Source organism: Ptychodera flava, chromosome 19 (assembly GCF_041260155.1).
Source record: "Ptychodera flava strain L36383 chromosome 19, AS_Pfla_20210202, whole genome shotgun sequence".
NCBI lineage: Eukaryota > Metazoa > Hemichordata > Enteropneusta > Ptychoderidae > Ptychodera > Ptychodera flava.
The window spans coordinates 29,878,492-29,900,868 of record NC_091946.1 but is presented as its reverse complement, the minus strand read 5'-3'; the positions used below and the strand labels follow the sequence as shown (position 1 = coordinate 29,900,868).

Here is a 22,377-nt window from a genome sequence, read left to right as displayed (position 1 = left end):
GGTTACTGTAAATCTTCATTAAGTAATTCGCCAAATTTCAACATTTCACCGCTTGGGCTTGAATTCCCACGATTTACCGGAGGTGTAATTTTTCAAAATTGGCGGCAAATTCACATTTTCAAGTCTCTTCTGTTTAAATTCAATGGCAGCGCCATTCCAGGCACCCGCGTGTCTCGTGAATTCCTATGATTATGCATGAAATGTCTCACGCAAGGTTGGACAATAGAAAGACAAAGTAGTCGAACTTTTATCAGCTTGGATTTAAAACAATGGTGTTGTGACATGTCTCATGCATACACGTACTCATTGTGAAACTAGCGTTGGCAAGTTTTCTTGTCGACAAAGTATTGTAAATTTGAGAGTCAGACTTTGGGGGCCTTGGAGTGAGCATATCTCCAGGCTCTCGGAGCTAAGAGTTGCCCCAGGCAGCCATCAGGCTGACCTGGGGAAATAAAGTTTCGAGCGCAACGTTAATTCCTGTGTCGCCTGATCTATATATTTACTCCATCTACGCGTAGTGTGGTCTGAAGAAGTTCCTCTTAGCCTTGATTCAAAACATCAAGAACATTTCTTTACAATTTGATAAACCGATGGTCTTCATTGGAGCATGCACAGTCCCCTGTGGTCTATTCCGCTCTGCGTCTATTCCCTCATAGACGTGTGTACACATGCCTGAGAAGGCATATGTACAGGGGGAATAGACGCCGAGCGGAATAGACCAACCACAGGTGACTGTGGAGCATGCAGAATAATCTGACAGAGTGTACGGCTACAACTTTGTTGAAAATCAACTACCTGTATTTTAACAGCAATCGCGGAGCATTTATCGTAAGTCAGTATAGTAATAGATCGCAGTGAGCACTGCAATCCACACATTCTGATTTGCCTTTCAAGGGCGCAAATACAATTTGAATAACCCGTAAAATTTTTGCATAATAATATGAATATTCATGAGAGGAAGTATAGATCGCAGGTAGTTACATTGCTGATCAGCGGCGTAAAGTACGAAACAAAAATTACAGCCGTACAGCTCGTACGGACGTTTTCGATCACTAACCTAGAGTGTTCGGCTAGGCTACGTTAGGCTTCACTAGGCCTGGGGTTTCGAGTTTGCCGATCCGTGTCGCCGATTCAGCTTGCTAAATAATGAAATACAGTACCCGCTTTGTCATTGACTGTCTACGACTCATTCTGCACTCCTACTACAATCTCGACAATACGAACATGTATTTTCAACCATTACTCCGTGAGCCGTCGACGAATATTTGAACTCTATCAGAAGCATTGGATGCGCTACTCAATTTTGACGTCTTAGGGGCCGTCGATAATAAAAGCTGACGAACGACAAACGTAATTCTTTCGTTTAGGGGGGGGGGGGGGGGGGTAAAAGCTCATTTCGTTTTGTGTGCGTCAAAATCGCATAAGGATTTTCGTCTATTGTTTTCGAAGTGTGACTTTGCAGCGAGAACGCAAAACTACCTTCTCGTTCATCGAGAACAGAATGACCACAAAATAAGGAGACAGAAAAGACAGCGAAAAGACATAAATGTGAAATAAAAACTTGTATGCTTTTTCAAAGTGAAACATGTACATGAAATATTTCCTACATGCGAAATACATTAAAATGTTCTGTCTTAAAAAGTGAAACGCGTGAAGTGGAGGTTTATTAAATAATGTGCATTTCCGGTATTTTTTCATGGGCGTGCGGATCGGAGAGGTGCGTGTGGGTTTGTCAGAAACGGCATCATAATACGAAATTCATTTCGCATAAGAACTTTCGTGTTTTTTTTTTTTTTTTGGGGGGGGGGGGTTTCAAGTAAAACGAAGGAATTACGTTTCTTATGCGTCAGCTTTTATTATCGACGGCCCCTTATTTTAGTGTGAACCAAAATGGCCGAATCCGAACATCAGAAGATAAGACTTGATCCGTTTAACCAAATGCTGGTCGACTTGTCAAATGAAATAACAGAAGGTAAGCTCACCCATGGAAAGTTAGATCAATTTTCCTTAGGTTATAGTTGACTTTATTATTTAAGCTTATGTTTTGCATCATTGTCCGGCTTAAGTAATGACGTTGCTAGGCTCAGTTTGGAATGCAATAGAATCGACCATCTGCTCATCTCTCCAACCTGGTAGGCTTTGAATATCACTTCGTACATATGTGAATTCATGTTGTGAAAAATAGGTGCAATATACGATGAATCGCTTGGTAAGAAAGGACTAAATGAATATGCGTTTCTCGTACAGGTATGCTGTGAAGCAAAATGTTAATTACCTTGTAACGTACATGCGCCATATTGATATGCACATGCACAGTCGCTTGTTTGCTCCAATTCCGCTCTGCGCCTATGCGGCCCTTAGACATAATAGGCGTGTGTAAAAACGTACGTGTATATATACCACAGTCGTTTGGTGGGCTATTCAGCTCTGGGACTATTCGCCCCATAGACGAGTGTACAGAAGCGAGAAACACCTCGTGTTTCTCGCTTCTGTACACTCGTCTATGGGGTAAATAGTCCCAGAGCTGAATACTGTAGCCCACCAAACGACTGTGTATATACCCACGTTTGTGGGGCGCGTAGGCGCAGAGTAGAATTGGAGGAAACAGGCGACTGTGTGTTAACATCACGATAGTTCACCTCATAAAATAGGAATCTCGCAAGAGGGAATACAATACATTTTTATTCAATATGAATCTCACTAATCGTTGCGAAAACAGTTCTCTGTCTCAAAGATGTAGCGGTATACCTTTATTCTATTTCGTGCCCTCGTGCTCTTCATAGTCAAGAGGTGACCTAATTCATCACGTGACTCACCTTCAATAGAGGTTATATAGTAAAACAGTCTCGAATGTATGCGCTGTTTACTGTCTAGTTAGATTTCTGAGAAAAATGTTGCCTGGAATCGCTCAATAGGTTGGCGCATTAGCATGTATAATGAATAGCTGTAATTAGGACATAAATATATCAAAGCTTAACACAGTTGAATTTTTATGACAATTCTAAAGTACACTGAGATTTATATGCAGACAGTTTATTAAAGTTTGTATGCTTATTGTGAGCTCATTTGCATATTTATTGACCTGCTGTACTAAGGCCAAAGCTCGAAAGTGAAAGAAGTGAATTTGATCAAAATTCTGAATTACATTGGCAGTAGCAGAGTTAAAGGGGAAATTTACCCGGCCTTTCTTAGGTAATTTAGTCGTTATTTAGTGAAAACTAAACAAGATAGCGTTGGTTTCATTCACTTTCACTTGCGCGTATTAGCCCAGTGGCCTGAAGCTGAACGCACGGGAACCGGAAGTGACGTTCAAACTTGCTCGTCAAAGCGAGGTCACTGACAGCCAACGTTTGATGAGAGTAACAGATCATAGTTTGCTCATTTGTATATTTCATGAATTCATATAATAAGGTCGTTGATGCCTTCAGTAACTGAAACTGATTCGCACGTTGCACTACATTCGATCTCAATAATTATAAGATGCCAGTGTCATGATTTTCCAGGTCTTGATTCTCGTTCTACCCTTTTGCAAGACACACACATATGCGCATCAGTTTGTTTTGCAATATGATCTAATATGACCATCTTGCAGTCATTTGATTGTAATTTTTGTATGTCCCAGAGTCATTACTCAGAAAGTCTAGGACCGATTTCGAGAAAACGTTGCACTAGTGCAGAGTATCAGGAAGTACAGGTGCACATCAATTGGTTTACTATGATGTGATCCGATGTTGCCTGTCAGCAATTTGTTTTAATTTTCGTCCGGCTGGAACAATAACTTAGATGTGCAAAGACCAATTTCACAAATACAAGGTGCTATGACATATAGCTATGATTATATATACGTATGCTAGCCACACATTCTAAGAGTTAAATTATTTTGACTCCAAGCATGTTCCGTCTAATCAAGTCACCGAAATTACAAGCGGGGACTGTGCCGTTTCCTATGACATGTCATTTAGAATTCTGCCTCTAAAAGGCCGAAGGATTAGAACATAGCCATTTTCAAGTGTGGGCCACAAAGTACCAGTAAAATACCTATAATTCAAATATCGCTTATTCATTTGTACTTATTACGGAGTAAAACAAAATTAATAATTCATATTGACTATCGAATTTCAAGATCGCAGAGATACATTTCTTTCCCGTGTAGAGTGTCAAATGACGAGAAATGTCTTTGACACACCTGTTGGGTAAGTCTGCACCTATGGTTTTGATAATATTCTTTATCACATGCACAAGCCAAGTTTGTCGTCTCCGAACAAAAAATACGGGATTTATTCTCTGGTCGTTCTACGTCACGACAACCCGCGTCTATGTCATCAATTTTGGTGCGTCGGACCTTTTTTTTTGTCGATCTTCGGTGTGCTCGTAAATATGTAAACAAACAACATGGCGGCCGATGTTTCTCCCACGATCAAAAGTCATGTAATGAAATCGATATTTTCACAGACTACGACATTACTCATCCGAACAATGTAAACACAAGAGTGTACCGCCTGTATATTCCGAAGGAATTACATGAATAATTTGCGGAAACAACGAACTCGAAGCTGGTCGCCGTACGCATTGCAAACAGGGTCAGAAGCGACGTTTACAGTGTTCGCGCCGTCGAGATTCAGTCGATATTTGTTCCCGAAAAATAGCGTATCTTCGTCTGTGATAAATTTTTAGGACTATACTATATCTTTGAAATAGAGTATAACTTTGCGGAAGGTAGCCTACGTGTAGACCGAGAGCTGTCATTTGCTCCACACACGAACGAACGTGAGCGCTAACGCACACGACGGACGACTGGAAATGATTGACAACTTGTGCACGGCGTACTGATATTTATTCCTAAAGTAGTTCAAAAGTTTAAACGCGGAATCGTCATGGAAAACTTATTTTATTTTGCAAAAAATAACGAATTCTTGGCTTGTGCATGTGATAAGTATATTATTCCCTAATATTTTTCTTCGTTCAGCTCGGAAAATACTCGTGACGTAATGACCGTGTCACCACTCGTCTTCGACTCGTGGTGACACGATCATACGTCACTCGTATTTTCTTTCGCTGAACGAAGAAAAATATTAGGGAATAATATCTAATTGTCAGGTGATGAAGACTATTCTGCACGAGAACCGTGTTTTTTCCCCAATGATCAGCTTTGACATAAAGTCCTTGGTATAATTCATTCGCACGAATGATCTATCGTTTTTCTCACAGAAAAGTTCAAGGCAATGAAGAACTTACTATATGATAAGATTCCAAGAAGAGACCTAGAACGCATGTCAGATCCGTTTGATTTGTTTGCAAAATTACGAGACCGTGGCGATATTTCAGAGAATGATACACAGCTGTTGGACTACATGTTGAGATCTGTTGGGCTATCTGCTGTTTTTAAAGAAATTCTCAGCAAGTACACCGGTTCGGCAAACAAAGGTAAATATACATAACCCAAACGACTGGAAAGCGTTTTGATCGATTGCGTTCTTTCCAAACGATACAATTGAGGTTTTAGGGTATATCAAACAATTTATTGATGCTCCAAGCAGCCAACTTGAGGCAAACGATACAATCAAGTAGTTTTCTCAGCATGAACGTCACTTTGATTTCTTAGCACTTTTTTCCCTCTTACGTTGTAAAGATTACGCAAATATTTTATTGTAAACTGAGCCACAATAAAATTCCTACAGTAAAAGAAGGAAAACGTGAAAATATGTGGTTTAATCTTCACCCTCTCTTTAACTCAGAATCTGACATAATTAAAAACGCAACAGAATACAGCAAAGTATTATGTTCTTATATTCAGACAGGTTTCATTAGCTTTCTACAGAAAGCTACTGTTGGAATTGTATGCAAAATGTATACCAAGCATGTTTTTATTATTACGAACGTCTTTTAATTCCGTCGAGCCTGTTAGGTTTTTATGAAATTGAAGAAATAAACGTAAGAAAACTCTCACGTAAAGGTTGTTAGTGTGGTTATCGCGAAAGTACATCAGACCTTTTAAATACGGATGACACAAGTTCGTTGACCTTCTGCAGAACAGAAATTCATGCCACTATTCTTTATAATGTCTATAATGAATTTTAATGAAATAATATTCAATATATCAACTTGGTGACTGTTGTTTGCCACGTTCATTAAATTTTCGACTTAACCTCGCACGACCTACTGATCCTGCACTGGTCTGTAGGCACTTGACACATTTTAAGACCGTTACTAGTATTTTTAAAGTTGGAGTATATTTAAATTAATGTACATGCTGATAAAATTCCAGGATGGTTTTTCCGGTGTAATATATTTTTGTGCCAAGCTCTGCAACTTTAGCAGCGATCGATTCATTCACTGTATAGTACATTAACTGTATAAAACGTTTAATATTTTGCTGATTTAAAATCTGAAGGGGAAAACTTTCTCTGACATTTTGTACTGCGTGGTAAGTCGAGCGTTAAGTGGCAGAGGTGACCTTGGACATGGCAGTTTGCAATTTATATCAGCATATTTAATGATTGGAATGTACTCCAACTACAACACTGGGGATGAAGGACCAGGGCTTAATGACGAGCACCTGTTGGGACATGTAGTCTTGTAGGCCAACTGTGTAGGATGAGTTTTATGTCACACTAACACTTGCGCGAACGGGTATGCTTTTTAGGAATAACGGAAATAAAAAACACAAATGTTGATCATACTGACATTACAAGTTAGCAATTATTTATTTCATTGACAACCAGGAGAGTGTTCAAAGATGTATTGTGGATGTTTTAACATTTTTAATCTGTACTGTGAATTGTACTCATTATAGTGAAATCTACAATCTACATACACAGCGCAACAAAATCTCACACGTAAGACACGTTTTCTCTGGTTTTCAACGGTATTGAGGTTCAACCATCTTGCAACAGAGTCCGCTATTTCATAAGTCGAACAGACTCGATACAGTTACGAATGTCCGTACATAGTAGACAGTTCTTAAACGACACTTGCGGTAGGACTTCAACGTCTTTGAACAGCGGTAACACAGTTCTTGTTCTAGAACCACAAAATAAATAATTTATGAAGACACCTGGTCACGCATAGATTGTACAAAATTATGTTCACCTGATTACGAAGAAGGAAAGTGTACATGCACTTACAATAGAAGATATCGTAACAAGCTTTAAGTTTTAATCAAGTGTTCCTATTGACGGTCTTGTGAAGAGCGTAATTACCGGAAACCAGTGAAAAGATCGACACGGCAAATTCTGTTTAAATTTCTTTTGAATTAACCCCCAGCCAAAAAGCTGTCAAGTCCCTTACCGAATCTGCGTGAAAGAAACACATGCTAATATTCATGACTTGCAAATTTAACATGGTTTAGATGGCTCTATACGCTTAGCCCTAAAAAAATCGTACACACGAAAAGAAACGTCACAGAGACAAAGGTTTGGTCGAATCCAGGAGTGATAGAATGGTAAGGATGAAAACACATTATATGAGTGTTAAAATTTGATGTATATGGATATGTTGTCTTCTAAATGCTGATATAGCGCACAGAAGTTCAAAAACACATAATATTTTACGTTACATTCGCATTGGAAAGACGTTCTGTGATTTTCGCCACTCTTCTCTTAAAATGTACCGGTACAGGACTTCTTCTTGCTCTAAAAATGACAGTTTTATCTTTCCAAATGACTGTACACAGAGCCAAAGTTTTTTGCTACTTTTCTCTTAAAATGTAACCATACAGGATTTGTCCCTGCTTATCAAAAGGACTGCTTTCTGTTTCCCTATGACAGTACACAAAGCCAAAATATAATGAAGTGCTGGTTACAATGTCTGGAAATTGTAAAATACGGTTTTCTGAAATGTAATTCATGTATATCCAAAGTCCTTGGTGAATTCTTCATGCTATTTCAGCATTCGGCTAGCAACAGCGAGTGTGTCATATGCTGACTACAAAGTGGTTGAAGAAATGTTTACTCCATCAAAAATATTTTTATATACTCTATACAGGCCAACAGCCCTTGTTTTTGCAGATGTAATCACGGCAACTTCATTTTCATATGCAGATCATTTAGACAAACGCCAAGAGATGGCTGACGAAAAACTCGCGGGTACCACGAAGGAAGTAATTGGCATAAAGGAAACAGAAGATCAAGAGATCAAAAGAGCAGAGGACGTGTACGCAAACTACAAAAATGTTGACTTTGTTGGAAGAGAAGGATACCTACGAGAAATACTGGACATGCTACGGAAACAATCGGAAAGGGTTACCTGCGTCAGCATCTGTGGACTTGCTGGGATAGGAAAAACAGAATTGGCATTGGAAATTTGTGCTAGGCTGAATTACAGGTACAACGTAAACGGACATAAGCTGTAACTTTTGGCAAGTTTTTCAGTATTCTGCTTCTGTATATCAACTATCGTGTCTGACCCTAATCCGTTTGTCATGCTGAAATTTTGAGTATTCTTTTTGTCAACACAGCTGATATATGTGTGTAGTGATCATTGTTTATTGTTTACAAATGAATTCTAGTCCGGACTTGAATACAATTTTCAACAATTACAATGGAGATCATACTCATATAGGTTGTGTTGATATGCTAAATACTTGGCATTAAATTACAGTTCAGGGATTCGATGCAGAAAGTGTAGAGAAACCATAAAACAAAAGTTCTGAAAAAATAGCCAAAAGATACAGCTTATGGAGCTTTAAACGGGCGTAGTAACTATGCTCATCACGAGAGCGTTAACCTTTTACTCCAAGGGTTTTTCTGGAGTTTTGGCGGAAGTTTTTTTCCGGTGACTCCCGGAAAGGTCTTTGTTCAGTGCACAGTGTCGGTAAGAAAATTTCCGTTTTTTCTATGTATGTAAACGTTTACTGATGAAAAGCATTCTCATGAGGTTAATATCGTTTTCATTTTAATTCATAATTTTGTCACGGTATTTATTCTTCTTTATGTAAAATTTAAACCACCATTTTCAAATGCACAAGCCAAGTTTGTCGTCTCCGAACAAAAAATACGGGATTTATTCTCTGGTCGTTCTACGTCACGACAACCCGCGTCTATGTCATCAATTTTCGTGCGTTGGACCTTTTTTGCGTCGATCCTCGAGTCGGTGTGCTCGTCAGTGTAAACAAACAACATGGCGGCCAGTATTTCTCCTACGATCAAAATGTGTCTGACGTAAACTATTGTAAAAAATTGTAATGATCATTAGAGTCTGACAAAATATAGCCTCTTGGCAAATTTTGAGTCCTTTTGTTTTAGTTTTAGATTCCGCCGACTCCTGAACTTTCGACGCACTGTGTACTTTCATGCGGTAGACATACGGTTTCCACTGCAACAATGGACCAAGTGCGGTGTCTAGGCCTCCGAAAGTCATGTAATTAAATCGATATTTTCATAGACTACAACAATAAAAACACAAGAGTGTACCGCCTGTACAGTCCTAAGGAATTACTTGAATAATTTGCAGAAACAGCGAACTCGAAGCTGGTCGCGTTTCAAAAAGGTTCTGTAAGGAGGATCAGCGCGACGTCACACAGTGTTCGCCCAATTTAAATTCAGTCAATTTTTGTTCCCGAAAAAAGCGTAACTTTTTCTGAGGTATTAAAGCCTATGCTATCTTTGAAATAGTGTATAACTTTGCGGAAGGTACGTGTAGACCGAGTCGTCGTCTGGCATTTACTACACAAATGTGTACGCCGTGTTCCTCACTCTCTCGACGGACGACTGGAAATGATTGACAACTCGCACACGGCGTATTGATATCATTCTAAAAGTAGTTCAAAAGTTTAATCGTTATGGACAACTTCTTGTACTTTGCAAAAAAACCCGAATTCTTGGCTAGTGCATGTGATAAGTATATTATTCCTTAATATTTTTCTTCGTTCAGCTCGAAAAGTCCTCATGACGTAAAGACCGTGTCACGACTGGTCTTCGACTCGTAGTGACACGGTCATTATGTCACTCGTATTTTCCTTCGCTGAACGAAGAAAAATATTAGGGAATAACATCTTATTATCACAAAACAGTTCATAGATTGACTGAAAAGGTAGTAAACCAATGCAAGTAGTAGTGCACATATTTGCAAGATATGGAATTTTATTAAACAGCAGTATAATGTTGGAGAATAGTACATCAAAGTTCAAATCATGCACATAGCTTTACATATCCAAACCATGGAAAGTTCAGGTTCAAATCTCATATAAAGATGAAAATTTGTTTATTAATGTCAGACATGATGATCAAAACAACTTCTAGGTAGTGTATAAGGCATATTTGACCGTATACAATATGGGTCAGGTCATAATAATGACTTAAGTTCATTCGTGTTTGCATATATTCCGTAGCTGTAGTAAATCATGTAGATTTTCACAGCACCTGTCATTAGGGGATATTAAGCACCTATGTTAAATATGCTTATCTGCTGTGCAATGTGCATGATAATTATCAGTTTCAATATTTAAACGGTGATATAGTCAATTGTGAAGTAGACATACTGAATTCTATGTGCAGTAAGCAAGTATATGTGCTCTGTTATGTGTCCATGGAAAAATCTTGCAAGCCTTTTATAAAGATTCAATAAGACATTTGGAAGCCTCTCACGTGGAACAAATGAAGCCTTGTTCCAGTTATGAAAGTGGGGTATCCGTTCACTCAAATTTGAAGAGTTTTAACAGTTTGGATGAAGAGAGGGGGACACATTGTTAATATTTTAAACGTCATTTTGGTCAGTCAAAGTAAGACGAGTCTCGTTATATCTTTCACAAAATTACAGCCCTCGTGAGTGGAAACGGTCGGCTTCATCAGAAAATGTCACGAAAAAACAATCAAATTGATAAAATTTCAGGGAAGACAATGTGGTGTAAGCTATTGGGGAAGGCAGTTGGGATCTTTAACTGTTGTGCAGAGTGGGGAGCGGGTAGACCATGCATATAGATATTGGAGGGCAGTGAATATTACAATTCAGTGGGAGACCAGAATTTTTCGCATATGTTGGTGGAAAGGCAGTTACGAGCAGTTTCACTTTCTTTTCTAAATCAAGCTCAAGGTTAAAATATGTAAACACTATATCAGCTAAAGAAACATGTTTTAAGGTGATTTTGTAAAATTGACTGAATTTACCAGGTGGCTGCACTTGATTGTTGAAAATTCAGTTCAAATCAATGCAATGTTCATTGGCAATCGTGACAATACCTTTGCGTGAAAAACCAATCTTTTGCAAAAACACCAGGATCTTGAAATTTAGAAATTTTTGCAATATGTACAGCCAGTCCCCTAAATGAAAGTTCATTTACCAAAGTCTAACTAGCAAGTGATAGCTTCTATGCGAAAACTAATATTGCACAGGGTCAAACCATTTGATATCAGGATACCTGAATTGGCAACCAAGAGGTATATCCGACATAACTTAACAATGGTCATCTGAAATTACAATGCTAGCAATAAACTTCATTCATGCAACTACAATAATAAACTTCATTCATGCAACTATAATTCATATATTTGTCCGTTCAATAAAAGCTAAGATTGAGAAACTTATTCCTTTTTGTTTTTATTTATATTAGGTCATATCGTATCGATTTGGGGAAGGGGAGCTCAAGCAAAGAGGTCGTACACGAGATATTATCTACCATTGAAATGTGTGTTGGCATTGACAGTGCCGATTTACTACGTATTCTGAAAAATTGGTGTAGTTCCTGCACAAAAGGTGAGGCTCTTGATGTTGAAACTTTCTCTTTCGAGAAATTTATATAAATTTGATAAGGCTTACGGTGGTTTATCAATTCTCTAAAATTTTGATTGTTGATTTCATAGTCACCCTGATTCATTTCTTACCGCTTTGATCCAGCATCACAATGGTAACAATTGCTTTATTTCTCTATAATTGTTGCTTTCCAAAGCATTTGCTCGAAAAGAAAAATAACTTCGCAGCTTTTCTTATACTGTTCATAAATGTTTCACAATCGCATCTCCATTGCTCGTCAGCAAGCCACTTGTTTCGAATTCTTTACCCAATTAAATTTTATGTGACAACAACCTTTTGGCAACCTAAGATGAAAGGCAATAAGAGTGCTTCAATCAAATCGAAAGGTCTGATAAATTTCTGTATGTGTCTCAAAATGTAAGAAGGGAATGCAGGTGTGTTTTTTTGCGGTAATTCTTGTCCACTCACTGCTACCCATGACATAATTTAATTAAAAACAACGACAAAATCGTACCTTTTGATTGGTCTTTTTGCTGTATTTTAAATACATTTCAGACACAATGCTATTCATAGATAATGCTGACCAGCTTGTCGAACCAGACAGTAACACATCCAGTGAGTTCCATGACACGCTAAGTGAACTACTACAGGTCAAGAATGGAAGACTCAAGATCCTAATCACATCTCGCTATGGTCTGGCAAAAAATCGCTTTAGGTCGTGCTCCTTCGAAGAAATAGAGTTGAAGCCTTTAGAAGTACCTGAATCAGTCAAGCTTCTCCAAAATTTAGCAGGGGTAGATCAGGTCTCAAACAGGGAAGCCAAGGATTTAGCAATAAAGACAGGCAATTTACCCCTTGCCATTAAAATAATTGCCAGCCGTTTAAAAGATGGGGTAGTCACAGCTCAAGATTTCATCAACCGATTAGATCCTGCCAAAAAGTGCATGATGACAACCTTACGTTACGGTACTCATGAAGCAAAACCTATCGATAAGTGCTTACAAGTTGTTTTTAACACTCTTCCTAATAGATTTAGAATCGCTTTACTGAAGTTGTCGGTGTTTCCGAGCGCATTTGATGAAAGAGCAGCAATGGGAGTGTTGAAAACTGAAGACTTGAGTGCAACAAAGTTAGATATTCTGCAGCCGTTAGTCAGTCTGTGGAAAGTTATCAACACTGAGCCTAGCGTGAGATTTGAAAACTTAAAATTCAGCAGTATAAATAAGTACAGTCTTCATCCTCTTGTCAGATCTTATCTTCAAGAAGTTGGCAAAGATGATTTACAAAATTCGTTTGATGAGGCTCAAAGGGATTTCGTAAAGTATTACGATGAGCTCTTGAGACAAAATGCCAAGAAGGTTGAGAAAAATATCCTGGAGGCTAAGAAATTCCTGCTGGAGAGTAACAAAACTAATTTGGATCATTATCTCGATCTAATGACTCAACTCAAAATTAGTCCCCGACTTGAGAACAAAAAAGACCATAGAACTTTGTACTCAACGTATCTGCTTTTTGAGTACTATTTGGACCCAGACAGGAGAATCAACATTTTCGAAAGATTTGCAGAGGTTGCTAGAGCGAGTGGAAAAACTATCCAATACTGTTTCTTTAGAGGTTTTCAAGCAGATAGCTGGATTCCGAAAGCATACCCTCACAAAGCGTTGGAGATATTGGCGGAACCCTTAAGATTGTTGAAGGACTTGGAAAATCAGGCAGAGGCCAACACAGATAATTATAAACTAACTGTAGCTACTTGTGAATATGTACAGGGAAGAAGTCTGGTCAAAATTAGGGAAGTCGGGAGTGGAATAGCACTGTTAGAAAAGTCCTTGGGTTTGCAAAAAACGTTGCTGAAACAGCACACTTATGTTGCTCGGAGCATGAATGCAATTGGCCATGCATATTATAGTACGGATACAGAGAAAGCATTGAAATTTCACAGAGAGGCAGTAGATGTCTTATTTAGAGTTTCTAAAGATGGCACACACTTTGACATGCCAACTTTTCTTCTGAATGTTGGTACTTGTTGTCATGCGAAGGGTAATCAGGCTGCTGAAAGACATGATTCAGAGGAAAGTGAGCGATATTACAATGAAGCGTTATCATATTATGACAAGGCAATAGATCTAGAAAAGTCTATGAATATCTACGGCTTTTTCAAAAACTGCTGTTTGTTTGAAGAACAAAGCACTGACCTACAGCGAGATGAAGCAGTATGATATGGCTATGCCTCTTGCCATCGAAGCCATGGAAATTCGATTTCGGTTGCTTGGCAACAACCATCCGGATACAGCACGGGGTGTATACTTCATCGGCTCCTTGTACCACAGTATGGCCAAAGAAGCAAAGGAGAAAGAAGAAATGGAAAAGGTTGCTGAACTGAAAGGTATGAGAACCATATATACTGTATTACAGGAGAACGTTTGTCTTTCTGAACTACTATTAGAATTTTGGTATAATTCTAAAGTTATTCATATTAGCCAGAACCTCTAACATGCTAAGAGACTTGTTTTCACAAAATAATTTTCAACCCACATGTAGACAGAGCTTTTAAGAAAGCATTGGTTGACTTCAAGAAGGCGTTCCATGACACAGCAAACACTTTAATGTTTAATGTTACGTCGGCAATGAAACTGTAAACAGATATTTATATAAGCCATGTCAATTTCCCATGTTTACTGGCGTAATGTAAAAGGTTCTTTATTTGCACCAGATTCACCCTAATTTGATAGCTCCGTTTGCACGTGAAGACAATACTGGCAGAGTGTTATTAGGAGATGTCACTCAGTATGATCGTTGTTTTATTACCTCCACTCTGCCAGTAATCCAGTTTTGTGCTGTACTCTGTTGCTTTCTGATGCACAGTTGACTTTGCAAAAGGGTTGGATGGGCTTAACCAGTACATCCCAGTTCCCTGTTTACAGGTCCAACATTAGCATTGATAACAATGGGAATGGGCCAAATAATTGTGGTGAAAGGATGAAGGAATATCACAAAAATACAAGCTTAATAAGCTGACATCTATTAAAACTTACTTTGCAATTAAGTGGCACATGTATATGGGAAGATTTCTTGTGACTTTTTTGTGTGAAGAACAAAACATGACCTATATCATTCTTGCATCTCTTTGTTTGTTAACTATGTCCAACAGAAAGTCATGAATTGTACAAGACGGCCCTGAACTACTTCAAGCAAGCTACAGAGATTGAAGTGGCTCTAGATCCTGTGAGGCGAAGTATTGATTATCCAGATTTGCAGAATGAAATTGCCAAACTTTTAGAAGCACTACACATGGACAAGGAAAAAGATTCATATGAAATGTTATTTCTGGTAAGTCATCCCTACTGAAGACAAACTTTAGGTGTCATTTATATGTGTGTTGTTTAAAAAATGCAACAATTCAATAGTTTTCTTGCACAGTGTAAGTGCTGGAAAAGCTGCTTAAACCTAAAACAAAGTTATTCAATAACTCGTCACAAGTCTGATACATTATGTACACAAAACATCAGCTCAGCTCAAACAGCCTGGTTAGACTAGCCCCAATGGCTTGCTTTTCTTGGTAGCAGTTACTGCCTTTGATCTTCGCTACAGCCTACCACTAACGCGATAGACTGATGAAGTTTATTCCTTCAATTCATCTGTTTTGATATCCATATGCGCAAAGACTGGGAGCAAGTCAAAACAAAGGTCATGCTTACCTTTCTTAGACTAGTAACTTCTGAAAGCTTCATAAAAGATTTTTGGCCAAATATGAAAACCTGCAAAAGCATTTGACAGCACTCTCTTGATAGAGAAATGATACCTCATTTAAGTATGTAACTTGGGCTACTATGCATATACGTTTTCCGTTTATAGCTCTGTAACATATTGCTAATAGTGGAGAAAGTTAAGCAAGGTGGAGTTTTTGTATCCACCACCGTAAGTTTTCCATCACCATTGGTTGAGTTCGGTACCATTGTTGCTGAAGGTGACGCTGGCAAGTGTAAAGAGACAGAGTTAAAAGATAATCTTTAGACGTCAGTCACAAAAAGAAGTTATTTAGACCCCCAAATGATAGGTGTTTTCTCCTTGTAGACCTCTCACCAAAATCATGTGGCAAATTTATATTTTATTTTCCTATTTATTTGACTCTACAAGGTCCTGTGCAGACTTGAAAACAACAAAAACAGAAATGTTTACACTGAGTAAGACAACCATGATAAGTTTACTGTTCAGAACTGTACAGTGCACACATGTTATCTCATAGATACTAATTTTTTTACTGTGTGTAGTACACTTAATTTCGCCAAAGATTTTTCTTGCAACCTTCTTTTTCTCGCAAATTTGAGAAAAATGCTGACATAGCTAGTCGACTGGTCTATGGAGGACAATTAATTAGTTTTTTCTGTTTTGTTTTATTTCTCTAAAATAGAAGCAACATGTTTATAAAAAAATTGTTTCCAAATTCAAACACAAATACCTTAACAACAGCTAATAATGGTAAAGTTTCCACTTGAACAAAGCGTTTTGGTTGCAACCATTTTATTGCAGGTAGGGTTGGGGCTGTTGATTCCAGTGTACCTTCAACTGCCAGCCGTATTCGCATGCCTTTTATCTGTACACCATTCTAAAATTCTTTCTTCCAAATACACACCGGCGAAAATGTCTATATCTGCATTTTCACCGGGTTTCAACTAGCAGCTACATCTCTATAGAAAGAAATGTGACTGCAGAAAGCTAACGCTAACCGTTTCATTTAATTTTAGAAAGCAAGAGATCGGAGTTTGTATGCTGGGAACAGCAGCAGTAGCGATGAAACTGATGAAAACAGTAATGGTGGATCTGACCACGACAGCAGTGATTGAATGACCGATCAAAAAGAAGCATCTGTTATCTTTCCGCAATAAAATCTGTCAACTCTGCATTCACAGAAGATATCATGCATTATCGTACATGCTATGCCTGTATTGCCATTCTCCTATTGTTTAGAAGGTACTAATATAAACCCGTATTTTAACTAGTGAAAATACGAATTATATTTTCACAGTAACCGAACTACTTAGGCCTACAGCTACGCGTACGCGTGACCTTCGCTGGGATGTTCACATACATGTAAAAGTTAGACGTAGACTTGTGACACTTCGAAACGTCATTGTGAATGTGATTTATGGTCAAAATTTTGTTTTTTGCAGTCAGTTCATGGGCATTGCACTTAGGTACAAGTAGTTTTACCAAAAACATACAAACGAACGCATTGAAAATGTCTATGTTTTGCCGACCCGACACCTGTCATCGTTCACGGCCAATCCCATACGGTGGTGTTTTCATGTCGTCTACTTTGCGCTGCCGAAGTTTACGATCTCGATCGACAAAACCGCTATACGAAAAGTTTCCTTTTGACGAGTTTAAGTATCTGAATGATGAATTACATCGTTTACAACCATAAATGAGCCACAAAAATGCAACCGCACTGAAAATACTCACGACAGACGATGTGCACATGTTATATTTCCGATTTGTATACCTGTCAGTGAGATTCACAGGTCATGATACTGTCCGGTGGCACCGGTGCGGGTTTCGGAGACAATGTAAGATACTAGGGAAAGTAAAACTTTTGTTTAGGTTGTTGTGAAATAAATTTAGTTCTATTTAGGCAAGCCAGTGACGAAAGTATACGAGCAGACGATGTAAATACCTTTGAAATGTTTTATTCGTGCAGCAACAAAATCACGAACGAGTTACGACGCTACGGCTTACAGTGTACTCACTTCACGTTTTCCCTAATCCGCTCACAAATTCCTTTCTAAGATGGTAAATTCGGCAGATTTGACGACTGAGGACATGTATAATTCTTGGAGATAAAGTGACTGGTACGGCTATTATATCCACTGTGCATTCATAGATGATGTCGCCGAGCTGCTTGCTTTATGCTCTCAGCTGCTCGATCGACCTGATCGAGTTTGAAATCGAACGTTGGCGCGGCGCGAGTATTTTGACCCAATTTTGGCCGGCCTCATAACTTTCGCGAAGAGATGAGTGTATGTTTCAAAACACGAAAACACACTCATTTTCACACACTCCAGCCTATTTTTACATCCACCGCCATTTCAAGTAAAAAATAAATCTTTTTCAAAGTGTGAAAACCTGTGTCGACATCTTTATATTTAAATTGTTCGCTTTAAAAGTGTGCCATAAACCCTCCTTTGAAGTGGAATGGCCCAACAGCGGAATAATATCAAGAAGTGATACGGTTGTCATCACTCCTTAGCAACCAACTTTTTATCAGTACAGTGATGAGCAAGCAAGGTCGATTTCAGTTGATTTCGTCGCTAATTTCGGAACGTCCGTAGGAAAACAGTCATAACCAAAGCATGCGTGTATGATAAAGGGGTTATTACACGAAGTTTGGGCGATACCGTGCCGTATTCTCGTGATGTGTCCGTATTTTGACTCGTTGCTGCGCAACTCGTCAAAATACGGACACATCACTCGAATACGACGCGGTATCGCCCAAACTTCGTGTAATAACCCCTAAAGATATCTAACAAAAGGTGAAAGTATATTCTGTTTTTTTTTCTGAAGTGTTAACTTTCTTTGAGTTGGAATGTAACATTAGCTGTAGCCAACAATCGACAAGCTAGATTTGATATGTTTTCATTTTTATGCAGTTATCCATCATGTTTATTAAGATTGGCAATCTTATTAAGACAGTACAATCCTGCTTTATTTTTTCCATGGCAACTTTACATTCAAGATAATAGTTGCGTTTACTGCGAACCCTTATTTGTATAAACAGTAATTTTCATGAGTAGCTGCGCAGCAACAAATTCTGAACTCTAGATTTGGTTGGCTGAGATAAAGCTTACATGATATAGAGCAATCGGGAATAATGTCTTTGTAATCTGGTCTTCAAAACATTGTGACATTGACTGTTATCTTAAGGTTAAATGATCACAATTAGCGGTATGACGAATTTTCCACTGTGTGGTAACATCAAAATGATAAACAAAGAATTATTAGACCATTGGCTTTATATAAATATTTTGTCGGTGGTCAAATAAAAAGTATCTTTTTGGTGGTATTTCTGCAACAGGAAAGAGGTGGACTATGCTTTTATCAGCAGGAGGGGCATGCAATGTCTACTATCATAGTACATGAGTTTAGGGTCTCATTTTAAATGAAATGTAAAAGCTAAACTTTACATAATTTACACTATTTTAAAGTGTACAACAAGTCGGAATTGGAAATGAAAGATTCTACATGTATATAATTATTAGAAAATTACACTATATCTTGAAAACCTATTTGCATGAAAAACAGATAAAGTAGTTAAGAAATTTAAATCTGCCAGCTTATTAACCTTGGTAGACCTTCCATGACCAAGAATCTATTAATCAGAATAAAAAATAACTCTGCTTTGGCAGAAAAGTGAGTTTTTTTTATTTTCCAAAGTGCGTATTTTATTAGAGATACAAGAATTGAGTGCTAAATACGTCTAAACATTTTCTACATTTTGTTGTGTTGTATAGGTAAGAAGACTTTGAATGTTAATAACCTGACAGAAACCAGGCGACGTGTTCACACAAAACATGAAACAAGTCTATTTTGCTAGCCCTGACTTGTTTGCTGGTCGTTCCACACTTCATCGTACACATCAGCCTTAATTCTCTCTGATCCATTTAGACACTGAAGTGTAATTCAGTGATCTATTAATTGACAATTTCTATCCTGTACCTAGTACTACTTGGCTCACCCTTCACTGAACGTTTGCATTATAACATTTTGAGTCATATGAATTTTCCTGACTTAGACGATGTATAATTCACTCACATGGTCATACACTGAGATTTCATAGATGGTATATAGTTCCGTGGTTATATGCATATTTTAGAGCGGAATAGGTTTGGATAATGGTTTCATTTTATTTCTGTTTTGTAGGTCAAGACAAAGAAGGCTTAGACAGTTACACTTAAGGCAGATTAATGTAGAAGGTGATTGTTCTCATATTCAGAGTGAAAGAATAATGCAAAAGCATGTGTATCAGCCTGGTACATAATTTGGCAAAATAAATTGTAGAATTGCCTGTAAGTTTGTATCAGTATGTCAACATGGTATGAAGTGGAAATGTACACCTTTTCACCTGTGGCGTTGGTGTAATTAACCTTTAAGCAGCACAGTTATATCCTTGAATGTTGTTGATATAACAATAGTAGTGATAAAGGCTCAGTTTTCTTTGTTACATATTTGCCTTATCTTGATTTGAATTCTGAATTAAGCCGTGGTGTCAAAGGTGGCAATTGTCTACATGTACTTTTATGTCATCCAAATCTATCACAATATCAAATCAACATAAGTTAGTATCATATCATCTGTCTCGGTTACCTAGAAAATATGCATTCATTTTCAGGTATGTTTTCATATTTTTTGAAGATTTTTAAAGATGGAATTTATAAGAGATATGGTCATTAAATTTGTCCAGAAAAAAACCCAGATTTATTGTTTATTTGATAGTGGGTATTGTTAATAAATAATTTATGCTATCTGAAATTAAATCTACTATCACATCAGTATTTTTGCCGGCACCAATGTCCATTTTATGTATGTGTATGCTTCTTTGCAGATTTACATCTTCAATCATGAGGGTAGCACACATATCTGTAAGCACACATCTCCATGCGTCAACTATGATAAATTCAAAAAACTGACCAAGGGTTTTTGCAAAATGCTATGCAAACTGTCATGACAAAAGTTCATCAGTTGGCTTCAGTCAGTCTGACTTCCTGATTTGGTATACCTTGATTCACTAAGATAATTGTAAACAACTAATTCTATACTTTATGCAATACAGTTTGCAGAACTAAGCGTTGTGCTGTCGGATCCGACAGTCTTACTGGACACACGGTTGACAGTAGTAGTTGAGCATTCTCTGAACTTGTGAAAGTTCATACTGTTGGTCAGCCATGCAGAAATAAGCACAGCCAGAAAGTGATGATGTCAGAAATGCGAGTACTCATGGAAATGGGGCCGCAGGTTACATTCTGAAAGGGCGAGAAATTATATTTTTGAGTGAGACTTAGGAATTTAGGCTATGAAACTCTGGGGAAAATGATTAAAAATGGATCACCATTTTCACGATTTCTTCTTTACCACTTCACCCCAGCATCCCACTTATTGTTCTATATTAGCTCCATCTAGGCCCTCTGACATCGTAATGCACGTTTGGAAGGAAACGTTAGTATTCGAGGAGAAAAAGAAGTGGTAATTGAACTTCTAACAATTTTTTCAAGAAAAAAATTTTACTATTGCTTCTACCGGAACACAAACCGAACACCTGCAGAATATGAGGTATTGCGTAAAACCTGTGATCCATAAGAACACGTCGAGAGAAGGGAATGCAATGTTCAATGTAAAGGTTAGGATAATTATGCATGACCCGGTTGATAACACTGTTTATTTTTAATGAGTTCGCATTGATTTTGATTTTTTTGTTGGTTTTTCGGTTGATTGATTGAAGGCGTGCATTTATTTATTTTAGACTCAATTATATTGTTTCTATTGAGTTAAAAATTTTTTGATGTACCGTTTTGTGTTTGCACAGTTAACCAAGGAGTACTTTACACGTTATGCTGAATACTTTGTCCATGACATTATTGATATATTTTGTCATGTTTGTTCTCTTTAATTACAATGCCTTGCATATAAGTTATGTTTGGGTCAAAATACACTTTATGCAACAGTTCTTAATAACTATAATCGATAAGTAAGAAAAGTTATAGTTCTTTGGCATAGTAATAATTACATAACAAAAGTTGCAGCAATATTGAAGGTAATGTAGTGTAGCACTGTACAAAATCGTCTGTCAATGTAGTATCTTTTGCAGGGTCCATAAACTGTCACTAGCAGTGGCTCATTTTTGTGTGCGGAAGATAAAGGAAACGAAACTCTTGACAAAAATTAAGCAAATAAAATAGAGTCACAACAAATATTCAATTGAACTTAGTCAACAACTTTTAACTTAAAACACCACAAATACATCAACTGTACATCAATGGTAAACAAAAAATGATGATATAAATGAAAAGAATGTCAGTGGAGACTGAAATATGCGCCACAAGAGCTGTCAGGACAGGAACAATTGTGTGTTCCAGCCATTGCGGATGTGAACATCATATCTCTGCCACACTGACAGTTGCATTTCTTTAGTAAAGTGTCCACTCTTTTGAGATGTGAACATCATATCTCTGCCACACTGACAATTGCATTTCTTTAGTAAAGTCTACTCTTTTGAGATGTGAACATTATATCTCTGCCACACTGACAATTGCATTTCATTAGTAAAGTATACTCTTTTGAGATGTGAACATTATATCTCTGCCACACTGACAGTTGCATTTCTTTAGTAAAGTCTACTCTTTTGAGATGTGAACATCATATCTCTGCCACACTGACAGTTGCATTTCTCTAGTAAAGTCTACTTATTGAAACACATTCATTCCACTGGATAACCTTAGAAAGCGGGTTTCTGAAAAAAATGAAATCTGTTTTCTGTCCAATTCATATCCATATGATTTGCACAAAGCTTTAAAAATTGAAGCCCCTTTACTGTTCCCTAGAATTTTTAAGGCCCCCTTGGACACCCACATTTTTTCGTGCCCCCCCCCCCCATTTTCTCTTCCGGCCCCTGCCGTTAAATGTGCTAGTTCCCCTATAGGT

General features: G+C 37.8%; 2 protein-coding genes across 2 annotated transcripts in view; both read left to right on the top strand.

The window, feature by feature from the left end:
* LOC139119228 (uncharacterized) overlaps positions 1–22,377 on the top strand; it is a 63,540-nt gene that overhangs the window by 19,405 nt on the left and 21,758 nt on the right. The gene's annotated exons all lie outside the window — the stretch shown is intronic.
* On the top strand, positions 1,792–18,927 carry LOC139119229 (uncharacterized). The gene is made up of 7 exons (XM_070682915.1): positions 1,792–1,972; positions 5,209–5,424; positions 8,040–8,322; positions 11,546–11,688; positions 12,241–14,071; positions 14,837–15,015; positions 16,431–18,927. The coding sequence occupies exons 1-5, from the start codon at positions 1,891–1,893 to the stop codon at positions 13,902–13,904; spliced, it is 2,388 nt and encodes a 795-aa protein (XP_070539016.1). The 5' UTR covers positions 1,792–1,890; the 3' UTR covers positions 13,905–14,071; positions 14,837–15,015; positions 16,431–18,927.